Source organism: Nelumbo lutea, chromosome 2, assembly GCF_056320005.1.
Source record: "Nelumbo lutea isolate HS-2025 chromosome 2, American lotus-T2T, whole genome shotgun sequence".
NCBI classification, from domain to species: Eukaryota; Viridiplantae; Streptophyta; class Magnoliopsida; order Proteales; family Nelumbonaceae; genus Nelumbo; species Nelumbo lutea.
In genome coordinates this window covers 32,924,536-32,939,751 of record NC_142685.1, presented here as the reverse complement: position 1 = coordinate 32,939,751, position 15,216 = coordinate 32,924,536, and the positions used below count along the sequence as shown (strand labels likewise).

At 39.5% G+C, this 15,216-nt stretch overlaps 1 protein-coding gene across 1 annotated transcript in view; it reads right to left on the bottom strand.

Annotated features, from left to right (window-relative positions):
- LOC148869694 (leucine aminopeptidase 2, chloroplastic-like) overlaps window positions 1-14,946 on the bottom strand; it is a 32,014-nt gene extending 17,068 nt beyond the window's left edge. The window contains exons 1-6 of the mRNA XM_088967802.1: window positions 14,727-14,946; window positions 14,144-14,564; window positions 13,859-14,053; window positions 12,623-12,848; window positions 11,951-12,077; window positions 11,684-11,779 (exon numbers count right to left, since the gene is read on the bottom strand). Of these exons, the coding sequence (XP_088823928.1) occupies window positions 11,684-11,779; window positions 11,951-12,077; window positions 12,623-12,848; window positions 13,859-14,053; window positions 14,144-14,564; window positions 14,727-14,792 (1,131 nt within the window). The 5' untranslated portion in view covers window positions 14,793-14,946. The remainder of the gene's footprint in view (window positions 1-11,683; window positions 11,780-11,950; window positions 12,078-12,622; window positions 12,849-13,858; window positions 14,054-14,143; window positions 14,565-14,726) is intronic.
- Window positions 14,947-15,216: the final 270 nt, after the last annotated feature.

The window sequence follows — 15,216 nt, the reverse complement described above, 5'->3', positions numbered from 1 at the left end:
CTTTGACAAGAGATGGACCACTTAAAGACTGTTGTTTGGGAGAGTACTAACGATGTAGCAACTTATCAAAAGTTGGTAGAGATGAATAGGGTTTTTGAATTCTTCGTTGGACTAAACCCTGAATTTGATATTGCTAGAGAACACATCCTTTCTAAAGAAAGTGTAACTCTTTCTCAAGCATATGCTTTTGTGTCTGAAGAGAAGAGAAGGAATGTTATGATGAGACAGTTTAGGATTGACCAATCAGTTATGGTTAGCACCACCAAACCTAAGCCCAATGGAGATAAGGGGAGTAATGGAGTAATGGGATTAAGTGGAAAGATAAGAAAGACCTAGTCTATAACTATTGCAAGAAGCCTAAGCATACCAGAGATACATGTTGGAAACTCCATCAACATTTTATATAGCTCAAGTTAGAAACGAGAAAAGAAATGCTAACATGGAAATCACTAGAGATTCATCAAAACCTCTTACTCCAACTAACTTGGAGTCTATTGCAGCAACAGAGCTATTAGGGTAGAATTGGAGAAGTATGGGCAACTTATAAGTTAGAAGGATACAATTAGTTGTAGTTCCTCTTCAGGAGGACAGCAAAACATAGGAAGTTCAAGGGCTAGTCACACCACTTCCTTTGATCATATAGGTAGTTCATATGCCACTACAAATTATGCTTCAATCTCAGGTAAGGAGGAACCTCCCTGGATTATAGACTCAGGAGCATCTAAGCATATGACCAATATGTCCATCCTATTTACTTCATACTAGTTTGTTCTAGTATGGATAGAGTCTCTATAGTAGATGGTTCCCATGTTCCCATTGTTGGGTAAGGACTAGTTAGGGTGACTAATGCCATTACCTTGTCTTTTGTTTTACAAGTTCCTAGACTTCACACTGCTCTTCTTTTTCTGAGTAGTTTGACTAAGAATTTGAACTATTCAAGGACTTTTCTTCCTGGTAATTCTGTTTTACAGAATCTAGAGTCAAGGAGGATGATTGAGAGTGGTCAAGAGGTGAATGGAACCTACCTTCTAGATGTGCTTCTGAGATACCAGAGTCATCATGTTAGTAGCAAGAGTGATGAGTTAGAGTCAATGAATCAAATTATGTGATGGCATAATAGTTTGGGTCATTGTCTTTTGGTTCTTTGTGTTGTTTGTTTCCAAAATTATTTGAGTTTGTTAAGTCATCCAATCTGGAGTGTGAAAGTTGTCGATTGGGAAAACATTTCAGACATTATTTTAAATCAAGTAATAAAAGTACTGCTTTTGGTATTACTCACACTAATGTTTGAGGGGCTATATCATATTTTTTTCGTGAATGGCTATCGTTATTTTCTTTTGTTCATGGATGACTATTCTCAATATTCTTATATATATTTAATGAGATCACATGATGAGATACTTTCTTTGGTGCAATAGTTCCATCAAATGGCTCTTACACAATTTGGGTGAGGACTAAGGTTTTCAAATCAAAAAATCTTAAAGACTACTTTAAGAATGATCCAACCACATATTTATTGGAGCATGGGGTGATTCATTTGAGCAGTTATATTTATATATCGCAGCAAAACGAGGTACTAGAAAAAAAAATAGACATACTGTAAAGGTGGCAAGAAATCTTAAGGTGTGTGCTTTAGTTCTTGTTTAGTTTTGGGCTGACGCTTTTCTCATGGCTATTTTCTTGATCAACATTCACCTTCTCGCATTCTTGTGTTTAAGGTACCATACAATCTTCTTTTTCCAGAGGGGGAGAAGTTTCACATACCTTTGAGAATCTTTGAGTATGTTTGTTTTGTTCATATTATTGGTCCCCATTATAGTAAGTTAGATCCTAAGGCCAAGAAATATGTCTTTCTTGTTTATGCACAAAACAAAAAGGGATACTATCGTTATGATCCTGTGTCAGGGAGTAAGCTTGTCACTATGGATGTCACCTTCTTCGAGTCCATATTTTTTCTTTGGCCGTTCTCCTAAGGGGGAGTGTTTTGTGAAAGGAAGTTCAAAATCTATCCCTCTCCCTATTCCTGCTCTTGCTCCTTTACTTGTACCAGTCACTTGCGCTCTTGTTACACCACCAATTCCATCAATTGTCCACCAACTCATCCCAATGCTCTACCCGACCCATTACGACCTGCCTCACAGTTTTTTCAGTGTCAGTGCAAGAGGGTTGATTCCACCCATGCTCCAATAAGGGAACCCACACCACTCTTCGTTAGATCATCTAAGATTCTAGTTTAGTTGATATTTTTCCAAGTATTCCCCTTGAGTCTGCTATTGTTTTTGTTCCTATTGATGAAACACTTGTACCTAACACTGATGTTGTAGATGATTCTAATCTTCCCAATGCTCTCCACAAGGGAAAGAGAGTGTACAGTCCATTGTATTTCACACCATCTTTCCTACAGTAGCCTATCTCCCTCCTACTAGAGGTGTAAAGTGTCATGACGCCCTACCCGGTGAAAATTTTGGGGGTCGGCAACCCACACCACTCTCCATTAGATCATCTAAGATTCTAGGTTTAGTTGATATTTTTCCAAGTATTCCCCTTGAGCCTGCTATTGTTTTGTTCCCATTGATGATACACTTGTACCTAACAATGATGTTGTAGATGATCTTAATCTTCCCGATGCTCTCCACAAGGTAAAGAGAAAGTGTACAGTCCATTGTATTTCACACCATCTTTCTTACAGTAGCCTATCTCCTTCCCACTAGAGGTGTAAAGTGTCGTGTCGCCCTCCCCGGTGAAAAATTTGGGGGTCGGCCCTGCACGGCCCACGGCCCATGGCCCAAGCCCGTGTGGGCCCATGCTGTGCCACGGGCCAGGCTGGCCCTTGGGCCGAGCCTTGGGCTTGGTCGAGCCGTGCATCGGGCCAAATCTATTTATTTAAAAAAAATTGACAAAAAACTTAAAGTTTTAATTTTATATGAATTTTGTGTATATAATTGCTTATATATACAATAATTAAATAAATTAGTATAATAAAATTAAAAAATATTTATTTTATTAATATATTTTATACTATATATTATAATATAATTATAATTTATATATTATTATATAAATATATATAAAATATATATGGGCCGTGTCGGGCTATGACGCAGGCTTAGGCGTGCCAGCCCGTGGACTTAAAACCCCAGGCCCAGCATGGCCCGCATGATCATGGCGGGCCTGGCATGGCCCACAGACCGTCATGTCAGGCTGGTCCAAGTTCGTGTCGAACCGTGGGCAGCACGGCCCGATTTACACCTGTTTTGGAGCAGCTACAGTAATCCGAACCAGTGAAGAAGGAAGAAGAAGATGAGGAAGAAGACAAGAGAAAGAGAGAACAAGAGGGTTTAGTCGAAAACTGATTAGTCTCCCATTCAGTCGACCCCCTTATGTTTATTAGGTTCTAATTACAGTTACAAAGACTAAACTGCCCTCACTTAAGTGTGGGGCAGAGTACTCTAATAAAACAGCCACATAAGCAAAGTACTTAACTGACATGAGATTACTAAACTACCCCTATTCGGCTCACTCTAACACTCCCCCTCAAGCTGGAGAATATATGTCATATAATCCCAGCTTGTTACATAGATGGTTCACTTTCCTTGAGTTTAGAGCTTTTGTAAACAAATCTGCCCAATGATCATTCAAGCCCACATGTTCTGTGTTTATCTCTCCAACAAGGACCTTCTCCCTCACAAAGTGGCAATCAACCTCTATGTGCATTGTTCTCTCATGAAATACAGGATTGGATGAGATATGGAGTGCAGCTTGGTTGTCACAATACAGTCTCATAGGTTTATCCATGTGAAACCCAATTTCTTGTAGAAGATTCCTCAACCACACTAACTCACAAGTAGTATGTGCCATGGCCCTATACTCAGCTTCAGCACTACTTCTGGCCACAACCGTCTGTTTTTTACTCTTCCACGTCACAAGATTTCCTCCAAGAAATGTGCAATAGCCCGTAGTAGATCTTCTATCATTCACTGAGCCTGCCCAGTCTGCATCTGTATACCCCACTACTTCAAGTTTTCCTCCTGGTTTATACAATAGTCCACGGTTTGGAGCTCCTTTCAGATGCCTCACAATTCTAAAAATTGCATCCCAGCGAGGTATACGAGGTTTCTGCATGAATTGGCTCACCACACTGACTGCGAAGGATATGTCAGGTCTCGTGATAGTCAGATAGTTCAGCTTTCCCATAGGGGTCTCAGCCGGTTTTGCACCTAATAGTCATGTTTCTTCCAATAGATCAAGAACATATTTTCTTTGGCACAGATTTACACCTTGTTTTGACCTGGCAACCTCTATTCCCAAGAAATATTTCAATGTTCCAAGATCTTTTGTTTGGAAATGATTTTGTAGAAATACCTTTAATTTGCCAATCCCCAATTTATCACTGCCAGTAATGACAATATCATCCACATAGACCACTAATAGAATCTTCCCAGCTTCTGAGTCATAGTTGAACACTGAATGATCTACCCGGCACTGCTACATTCCAAAACTCTTCACCATTTCACTGAACTTCCCAAACCAAGCACGCGACGATTGTTTCAGCCCATAAATTTCCTTTTTCAATCTGCATACCTTACCATCCTCCCCCTAAGCAACAAACCCAGGTGGTTGCTCCATATATACCTCCTCCACAAGATCACCATGGAGAAAGGCATTCTTTATATCAAGCTGAAACAGAGGCCAATCATACATAACTGCCAGGGAAAATAGTACACGAACAGAACCAATCTTAGCCACCGGAGAGAATGTCTCCATGTAGTCCACTCCATACAACTGTGAGTAACCTTTAGCAACAAGTCTGGCCTTCAGACGCTCCACACTACCATCTGGCAAGTATTTCACAGTATCAATCCATTTACATCCCACAACATGCTTACCAGGTGGGAGAGTAGTAAGTTCCCACGTTTGAGTATGTTAAAGAGTAGAAAGTTCCTCCTCCATTGCCCGCCGCCAATCAGGTGAATTGAGAGCTTCTTGAACATTGTTAGGTATGGAAATAGAGGATAAAAGGGAAACAAACTGGCGATGTGATGTAGAAAGACGAGATAATGAAACAAAATTGGAAATGGGATGGAGGGTAGAACTGCGTTTACCTTTCCGTAAGGCAATGGGTAGGTCAAGGTCTGAAGGTTCAACAATAGGAACCATGAGAGGATCCGCAAATGAGGTAGAAGCTGGAGGAGGGGCCGGTGTCATTTGACGTGTATACACCTGCCGGATTGGTGGACGTTCGGTGGTGATCTGCACGATGAATCTACTCCAACAACAACATCTGGAACTAAATCACTGACAAGGAGAGGAAGAGGAAGTGCGGGTGGAGACGAAGGCGCTTCAGGACTTGAGAAGAAGGGGACTGACTCAAAAAATGTAACATCAGGGCAGACATAGCACTTCCGGGTAATGGGATTATAACACTTGTACCCTTTTTGAGTCCGTGAGTAGCCAAGGAAGACACATTTAATTGAGTGTGCATCTAACTTGTCTATTCCAGGGCTCAGATTGTGGACAAAGCACACACAACCAAAGACACGAGGAATCAATGGGAATGGAGATAAAGTGGGAAACAAGATAGAGAAGGGGGACCGACCATGAAGGATGAAGGAGGGCATCCGATTAATGAGAAAACATGCAGTGTGTACAGCATCACTCCAAAAACGTTTAGGAACATTCATGTGGTGAAGAATAGACCGAGCAGTTTCAAGAAGCTGACGGTTCTTCCGTTCAGCTACCCCATTTTGTTGAGGGGTGTATGCACATGATGTCTGATGAATAATTCCATGTTGTTCTAAATACTGTTGAAATGAAGTAAAAAAGTATTCACGACCATTATCTAAATGGAGAATTTTGATTGGAACACCAAATTGTGTACGTATTTCAGCATGGAATTTTTGAAAAAAGGAAAATAATTCATTTCTTTCTTTCATTAAGTAAATCCATGTCATTCTTGAACAATCATCAATAAAGGAGACAAAATACTTGTACCCATTATAAGACTCTATTTTGATTGGACCCCAAACATCTAAATGAACCAAAGAAAAACGACTCAACATACGACTCTCAACTCTTGGACTAAAGAACACACGACGATGTTTCCCAAACTGACATGACTCACATTGCAAAACTGACAAATGACTCAATGACGGGACCAAAATCTTGAGAGCCTTGAGAGATGGATGTCCCAGTCGGCAATGCCATTGTAGAGGAGTAAGTGAAGTCTGAAAAGCAATTGAAGATCCACCACCATCAAGATAATACAGTACACCAGCTTCATGCCCCCCACCAATCTTCTTCCCCGTCTTGAGATCCTAAAAAACACAAGTGGAAGGAAATAAGGTAATAGAACAGTTAAGAGCTTTGGTTATTTTACTAACAGATATAAGATTGAATGGAAACTTAGGGACATATAAAACAGATGATAAGGGCAACATTACCAACACCACATATGGGAGATGATGACCCATTGGCAAGTGTAATATTTTGTGATGTGGATGTTTCAAAAAGAGAAGAGAACACACCTGGATCCCGGTCATATGATCTGAGGCTCCAGAGTCAATAATCCAAGGAGGGGTTTTAGATGACATGCAAGCAATACCTGATTGGGCAATTGTGGCAGTGGTATGCTATGAAGTAGTTTGAAGGAACCATTCATACTCATCACACGGTACGCTCACCATTTCCCTCCTAGAGGTAGATGTAGATGTGGGAGGAGTTCGGTCTGCCGATTTACTGTCACTGATATCAACCTCACCTGCTATAGCATGATTAGCCCATTTAAAGGGAGGGCCATGTAGATCATAACAGAAATTCACTGTGTGTCCCTCTCTACCACAATGAGTACATTTCCTTGTAGAGTTATTCTTCCCTCTGCCACGGCCTCCTCGGGGAGCATGACCTCCCCCTCTTGTACTACGTCCAACCCCTCTAGCTGTCACAAGTGCTGGTCTATCAGACTGTGTGGAGTTCTCTGTCTGTCCCAAAGAAATTCTACGAAGCCTTGAGAATACTTCCTCAAGTGTAGGAAGAGTAGAGCCCCCCAATATTTGGGATTTAACTGGTTCATATTCCGACTTCAGCCCCACTAAAAATCTTGTAACATCTAGTTGCTCCCTTTGCTGTTGCTGAACTTTAATATCTGGAGTAAGGGGGTGATAGACATTGAGTTCATTCCTTATATTCTTCATGCTGGCATAGTACTCTTCTAGTGTTTTGGTTCCTCGTTGTAAATCAAAATACTCCCGATAAAGCTAATACACTCTTGTTGTGTTATCTTGTCCAGAATATAGCTTCTTAGCATGCTCCCATATATCCTTAGCCATATCAAGGAACATGAAGTTGGCACTAATTTTGGGTTCCATACTATTCCACAGCCAAGTCATGATTTGAGCATCTTTTGCTCCCAATCATCAAACCCTGGAGAGTCCTCCGGTGGCTTCTCATCTCTTACATGCTTTACTTTCTTCTTTGCCTTGAAAAACACTTCCACTGATTTAGCCCATGGAGCATAGTTCTCCCAATTCAGCTTAATTGAGGTCATTTGTACCCCTAGGTAGTCAGAGGAAATTACCACATTAGGTTTCTAATCATTGTAGCCATCTCCTATTGCTACCATTGTACTCTTTCACAGTTGCCTCTAACCTTACTTCTCAGCTACAAGCTGATTGATGTTGTTCACAGTTTGATACTTCAGCACCTATTGCAGCCCCTAAACACAACAGTGGGAGCACACACTTGTTCTTCTTCACACTACTGCTGACTTCACACACCTACGACCCACATAAGCATCACAAGCACCACAACACAACAGTAGGCCCTCTTACAACCACTCAATAATAAAAAAAAATTGTGCATCACAAGCACCATAACACAGTCAAACTGCTACACCCAGTTCAGATTTGTTTAACATACTTAAGAGGGCATTACACGACCACAAGGAGCTTGGCAAGGTCACTGCATTCCACCTTACACCACTCGGCCGGTTCAGACTTGTTTAGCACACTTAAGAGGGCATTACACGACCACAAGGAGCTTGGCAAGGTCACTGCATTCCACCTTACACCACTCGGCCACCTACAGCAGCCCTAACACCACTCAACAACTCACAACAGCCCTACACCATTCGGCTACTGCACACACAGCCCTTCTTAGGGCAACAATGAACCTAATTCTCTAGGTTCTAATCAGTACTAATTGATTCTTGAAGGATTCCTACCTAGAAATACCAGCAACACAAAAGGACTAAATAACCAACCTTCCTTTGAGAGTATCAGCCAACCATTCACTGCTGAAATCACCTTCCTTGATGAAGAAAAATTGTGCGTAGCAGAGAGCAACGAGCTGTGATGTCTCAGACCTAGGACGAACCAGCTCTCTCCATTAACTAACGAAAAGCGAAGAAGAGGGTGCCACGAACACAGCTGAGATGCTTTGCAAGCGGAAGCAGGTCAGAAACCTGGCTCTGATACCTTGTTTTGGAGCAGCTACAGTAATCCGAACTAGTGAAGAAGGAAGAAGAAGATGAGGAAGAAGACAAGAGAAAGAGAGAACAGGAGGGTTTAGTCGAAAACTGATTAGTCTCCCATTCAGTCGACCCCCTTATGTTTATTAGGTTCTAATTACACTTACAAAGACTAAACTGCCCTCACTTAAGTGTGGGGCAGAGTACTCTAATAAAACAGCCACATAAGCAAAGTACTTAACTGACATGAGATTACTAAACTACCCCTATTCGGCTCACTCTAACAACACCTCTACCTCCTACCATGCCTTCCTTTCTTCTCTTAATTTTGTATCTATGCCCAGGTATGTTGGTGAGGCTCTCTCTAAACCTAAGTAGAGAACAACTATGCATGAGGAAATGGAGGTTTTGATTAAAAATCAGGCATAGGAAATAGTTGATTTACTTGTAGAGAATAAGACAATTGGATGTAGGTGGGTGTTCATTGTAAAGTACAAGGTTGATGGCAATATAGAGAAGTACAAGGCAAGGTCAGTTGCAGAAAGGTATACACAAACCTATGGAATAGATTTTTGGAAACCTTTTCACTAGTGGATAAAATCAGTCCAATTTGGATTCTCTTGTCATTGAAAGCTACTTATATGGTGTTGGTGAAGGAAAGGTATGTAAACTAAAGAAGTTCTTATATGATTTGGAGTAGTCACTTAGAGCATGGTTTAACAAATTTAGGGAAACATTTATCCGCTTTGGATATACATAGACTCAATCAAATCATATTCTCTTTGTGAAAAGGAGAGGATCACTTGTGTTAGTGCAAACTGTATAAGTGAATGATATAGTTCTTACAAGGAATGATCTAGTGAAATTGATGCACTTAAGAAGTTATTACTTCAAGAATTTGAAATCAAAGACCTAGGTGAGCTGAATTATTTTATGGGGATTGAGGTTGCAAAATCCAAACATGGTATATTTATGTGTTGGACTTGGAGTTACTACAGGAAACTGAAAAGCTAGGAGTCAAATTAGTTAATACTCCTATTGATCAAAACCACAAGATTAATGCTTCGTATGGTGAGTTGCTTAAGAATGTAGGGAGGTATCAGAGAATGGTAGGCCAACTACTATATTTGTGCATGGCTTCTCCAAATATTTCTTATGCTATTAGTGTGTGAGCTAGTATAAGCATGCTCCTTGGGTTTAGTATTGGGTGGATATTGATAGGATTCTTACATACCTAAAGAAACATCCTGGCAGAGGAATTTTGTTTGCTGATCACGGGCACTTGAAATTGGAAATCTATACTCTATACAGATTCAAATTGGGCAAGGTGCCTAGATGACAAGAGATCTACAACAGGAGTTTGTACCTTTATGGGAAGAAATATGGTCTCAAGGAAAAGTAAAAAGCAGTCAGTTGTGGTCAGGTTAAGTGCAAAAGAAGAGTACATGTCTATGGCACATGGTGTCTCAGAACTTCTTTGGATTTGGTCCTTGTTAAGTGAGATTGGGATTGATGCAAAAGAACCTATGATGTTATACTGTGATGATCAAGCGACAAATAATATTGCCCATAATCCAACCCAGCATGACAAAACAAATCATATTAATGTTGATAGACACTTCATAAGAGAGAGGGTGACAGCTGCATAAGTCTGCCTGCCATATGTCTCTTTTAATTCACAATTGGTTGATGTCTTTACCAAGGGAGTTAAAAAGAATAAGGTTGAACATGATCTATGCAAGTTGGGAATGTGTTACATTTACTCCCAACTTGAGGCGGAGTGTTGAGTATTTTGCTGCTTTGTTGTTAATAGTTTGTTTTTACTTATTTATTTTTGTTTAGTTAGCTTGTTGGGACCACATTCTATTAGTTAGAAGTTACCTAAGAAGTAGTTCATCTCTCTTTTTTGAGTTGTAAGAACCAACCACCCTATTAAGGGCATATATGTCTTTGTACTTTTTTTTACTTAAAGTATAAAAGCTAATGGGAGAGGGAGGCCAGCATTATTGGCTTCTCTTTTCTTTTTCCATTCTTTCTCTTCTTCTTCTTCTTCTTTTCTCACAAATTTTTCTTTTTTTTCTTCTCTTTCTATAATATTTTACATTTCTGCTGATTCTACTCTCACTAAAGACAGTAACAAGTCATTTAGTTCAGCTACCTCAGCTGTTATCAAAAAGCCCCTTAGTTGAAAACCTGCCTTTGTTAACGTTGACTTGTTGTCACTAGTTGACAAAATCTGCATTGATTTAATAATCATAGTTGCCTTCAAAGAGTGATTCATTTAAACAGCACTGAGCTAACCATTTCACTGTTCTATGGTTTTCTACCAAGGAAAATGAAAATCAAATTAATCTTTGGTCCTTTCAGGTTAGATGAAGCATGAAATAGTGAACACTAAATACATTAAAGATAGCAAAGATTATTGCTCATTGGACCTGGAGTCCAATCAAGGAGCCTTTTGACCCACCTGGTCTAAAGTAACAGACCCAGGTCCGTGCAGATTTGACATAATCAATGATAACATACTGGACCACTTGCCTTGGGCACAATTTTAGGACATAAACACTTCTTTCTGAGATCAATTAACAATCCTAATAAGAATGCCTAGATCTGCACTGTTGACTTTAACCACCAGAATGTTATCAAAGGGGAACCATGCCAATAATGGATGTTAAGTGAATTACAGACCCAGTTTGGTTTTTAGGAAAGGATACGATTGGAACAAAAGAAAATGAAAAAATAAGTAGGAATTAAGTTTTTAATTTTTAAGCTATCTCTTTCCCAAAGTGTCAATGATTATATGATATATATATATATATATATATATATATAGAAATCATAGTCTAATCGTTACCCTTTTGTATAATAGTGTATGTCATGTTGTTAGGCACCCTCCTCTACAAGCAAATGAAGTTGTTTATTTATTTTTCCCAGTAAAGAAAGAAATATGGGAATTAAAAGAAGAAAATATCTAATTATAAAAAAAAAAAACAGATAAAAGTATCTAATTATAAAAAAAAAGCAAATATTTTAAAGTTCTAGAAGACAAGTTACAAGAACATAAACAAGGAAAAGGTATAAAGCCTTTTTAGCAGTTTACTAGAGCACCAATCATCAAAAACAAAAGATCAGAGTATATTTAATTCAGAAACACCATAAGGTCTCCTATAAGTTGAAGCCTACATGTTTTCCTTTTCCTAAAAGGACAATGAAGAATACCTCAATAGTTTTACCATTTGAAGCTGTAACTATGTCTCCAGGTCTCATGCCTGTACCACTGATCATGTTCTCACAAGCTGCAACAATGAAATGGACCTGGATATACAAGACTCAGTCATGTCCAAAAGCATACTCAACTGATTTAAATTGCTACAAGAAGGGAAAAAAGTTTAAAAAAAAAGAGAGAGAGAGAGAGAGAGAGAGAGAAACTATGGACCAGACAGGCTGTTTGTTCACAGAACATGAACTTGATAAAGAACCAGTTACCTCTACTCCTGCAGGTTTTATTTGGCCAATAGCTTTTGCTGCACCTAGAACAGCAGCTGAACCCCCCATATCAGTTTTCATAATCTCAATAGAACAGCCTGGTCCAGTCTTGATGTTGTAGCCACCACTGGTGAGAAAGAATAACAAAATATAAGTGAATTTAAGCCATATAGGCTGTGCCTCATCACATGCAAAACCTAAAAGGAAACAAAAATACTCCTATTTTCTTTTTTGGTAAATATCAGTTTTCAACATTGTTGAAACAAGTAAAAGAAAAAAGAGTAAATGCTGTTTGTTTCATTAGTCCAACAGAAGTTGTCTTTACCCTAAAAGTTGTGTGTTTGTGTGTGTATGTGTGTGTGTGTGTGTGAGAGAGAGAGAGAGCTGTGTGTTGGACTCATGAAACATATATAAATTTAAAATTCCACTATAAAAATAAGTCAAACCCAACCACAATAGATGGATCACTAATATCACATAAATAACATTCGAATTATATGGTGGTAGTGGCAAATCAATCAAATATTCTTTGTAAAATCTTATTTATCTACCACATGCATACAGACAAGAACGTAGTTCCACTTCTGCAATACTACTAAAGCAATTATTTACCAGTTCCTTTTCTGTTTTTCAGTAAGAACTAAGAACCAGATGAGGGAAACAAATAATTACCTGTCAAATGTTAAACCCTTTCCAACTAAACCCAACTTGGCTTTGATTGGCCCACTGGGAGGTTTATAACATAAATGGATGAAATGTGGGGGGTTTGCAGAAGCAGCAGCAACTCCCAAATAGGAGCCCATTTTCAGTTCCTTGCATTTCTCCTCATCCAATATTTTTGCAGTAAGAACATCACCATACATGGAAGTAATCTTGGAAGCTTCTTCCGCCAGTGCACCTGGATATGAAAACCAAACAATTCAAGTCATACTCAGTATTCTTTCTCAACCTGCTCCAAGCATCAACAAACACAATGATAAATAAGCCTAACAAACAAGTTCAACTGCCAATTGGGTCCCCAGATTGATGAGCTAGTCAGCCATACAGACAGTACATGATGATAAGTTCAACTGCCTAATGGTCCCTCAAATCAATGAACTAGCCAGCTGCATAGACATCACACAATAGGCCATATTTTCTATGAAAAATATAGTATATATAGCTTGCTACATAAAATGATACCAATCAACTATGACAAAATAAGAATATAAAGATTAAAAAAAACATAAGGGTGATTATTTGAAAAACATTGTGCTCTCCTGCATCACTTGGAGTCTGATAGTCCTCCTAATCCAAAGGCAAGTTTAGGGCTGCAAATAGATCGAATCAAATTCAGTAAGGGGTTGATCAGATCCGATTCGAACCAATAGTTATCCCTGCTTGATAATTTTGATTGGTTTAGGGCTTTAGGCTTAGGCTTATAATCCAATTTACAATTTTATACATGACAAAAATATAAAATGACAAACCTATAAATGATGTTTAAAGTGTAAAATTAAGGGTATAAATGTCACACAAAAAATTATATAAACATATCAGATTGGCACGTATCGAATTGGGGTGTATTCAAATTCGATCCATTAATTAATTGAATTGACTTTCAATTCGATCCAATTTGTTAGGATCAAGGCGGTTATCCAAATCCAGCTCTTAGCAGATCAAATCCATATTCAAATCAAATCAAATCTAACTTAATTGCAGCCCTAGGCAAGTTCTTCAGTTACTACTAGATTTTCCACTGTATTAATACAAAGCCAGAAACGATACTTGATGATAACAAAGCGTAGGCAACTGTCCCAATATAGAGATGTAGGACTATGTAGGACTATGAGGGAACATTCAAATATGCGTAGAAATCCAATATGGAAATGTAAATTAAGAAGGATGCAAAGGAGATCTCTTACGAACCAGGTGTAAGCACATTGGCCGGTGCATTTACAAGCTCTTTTCCAAAAATTATCGCTGAGCAAACATGACCAGCATACTTGAGCTTATTTTCTAGTTCAGGTCCAGCACCAAGACCAAGAATCTCAACCGACTTAAGCAATGGTCTCTTGGACTCTGACTTGAACCTATTGTCTTCGTAAACTCCCAGCACAATTCCTGTAACGATAAGTGCATCCCAACAAATTCAGCCAAATATAACAAAAATGTCAATCTCAATCTATGAAGCACCACTCATCGAAGACATACCGGAAGCTATTGCAGAAACAGCATTAGCCTTGGAATCTCCAGAGAGGCCCTCAGAAGAAGCAAGCGCAATAGCCACATCACTGGCTTGGGCAGCCTTCGCGGCCGCTGCCACAGCTTCACCAAGGCTCCGGTAAACAGCTGCGATCGATGATGGTGCGCACTGCCCAAGCCCAATCAAACCGATCCTTTTTGAACCTAAACCCGGAAGCCTGAGAACCGTTGACTGCCCGGATTTCCCTGTAAAATCCTCTTCCGAGGACGCTTCTGCCAAAAGACCACCCAAATGGGCATCTAACTTTCTCAAAATTGGATTTTCAAACTTTGAGTTCTCATCCTTGGCCATGTCTTTCTCCGTAACACCCACTGCGAGAATGTCTCCTTTCCATTTCACCAAATCGATCTCCTTTGCAGAGAAAGCAATCTGTCGAGAATTCCCACAAACAAGCAACAAACATTTTAAGATTTAAACCGAACAATGTATTACATGTAAAACCCATCTGGAGATTTCAATCTTGAGCAATGAAAATTACGTAAAAAAGGGTTTAAGATCGAGAAAACTTTTGAGGGAGGGACAGAGGGAGACCTGAGGAACTTCAGTGTTGGCAGGTTGAGTGAGGCCAAGAGTGGCCCGACTCAGCGACTGTGCCATGCGGAATCGTCGACGAGAGAGAGAGAACGCAGTACAAAGTCAGCAAATGCAAATTTGTTAGAAGGATGTAAACCCGGTACGAGGAAGCATTTATCGTGCAAGGAGAATCAAAATGAGTAAAAACGATGAAGCATTTACATCATCAGTCAGCATCAGCACCTACCGATGCGGTCGTTCGTAGGAGGCGATTCAATGGAGTTCACATGGGGGAACATTCTTGACCATTGGATTGAAATCAGATGGGATTAATGCTAATACAAGGTGGGACCACGTAAATGTAAATTCCAATTTTTAACTTTTAAGACAGCATCCTCATCAGAACATCGTAGGATGTGCCTGTGACGAGCAGATCCGATCTCTCCTTATTGTAACTAACTGGTTTGTCTTCACCCTAGCCCGACCCTCCAATTCTTGCATCGAATCA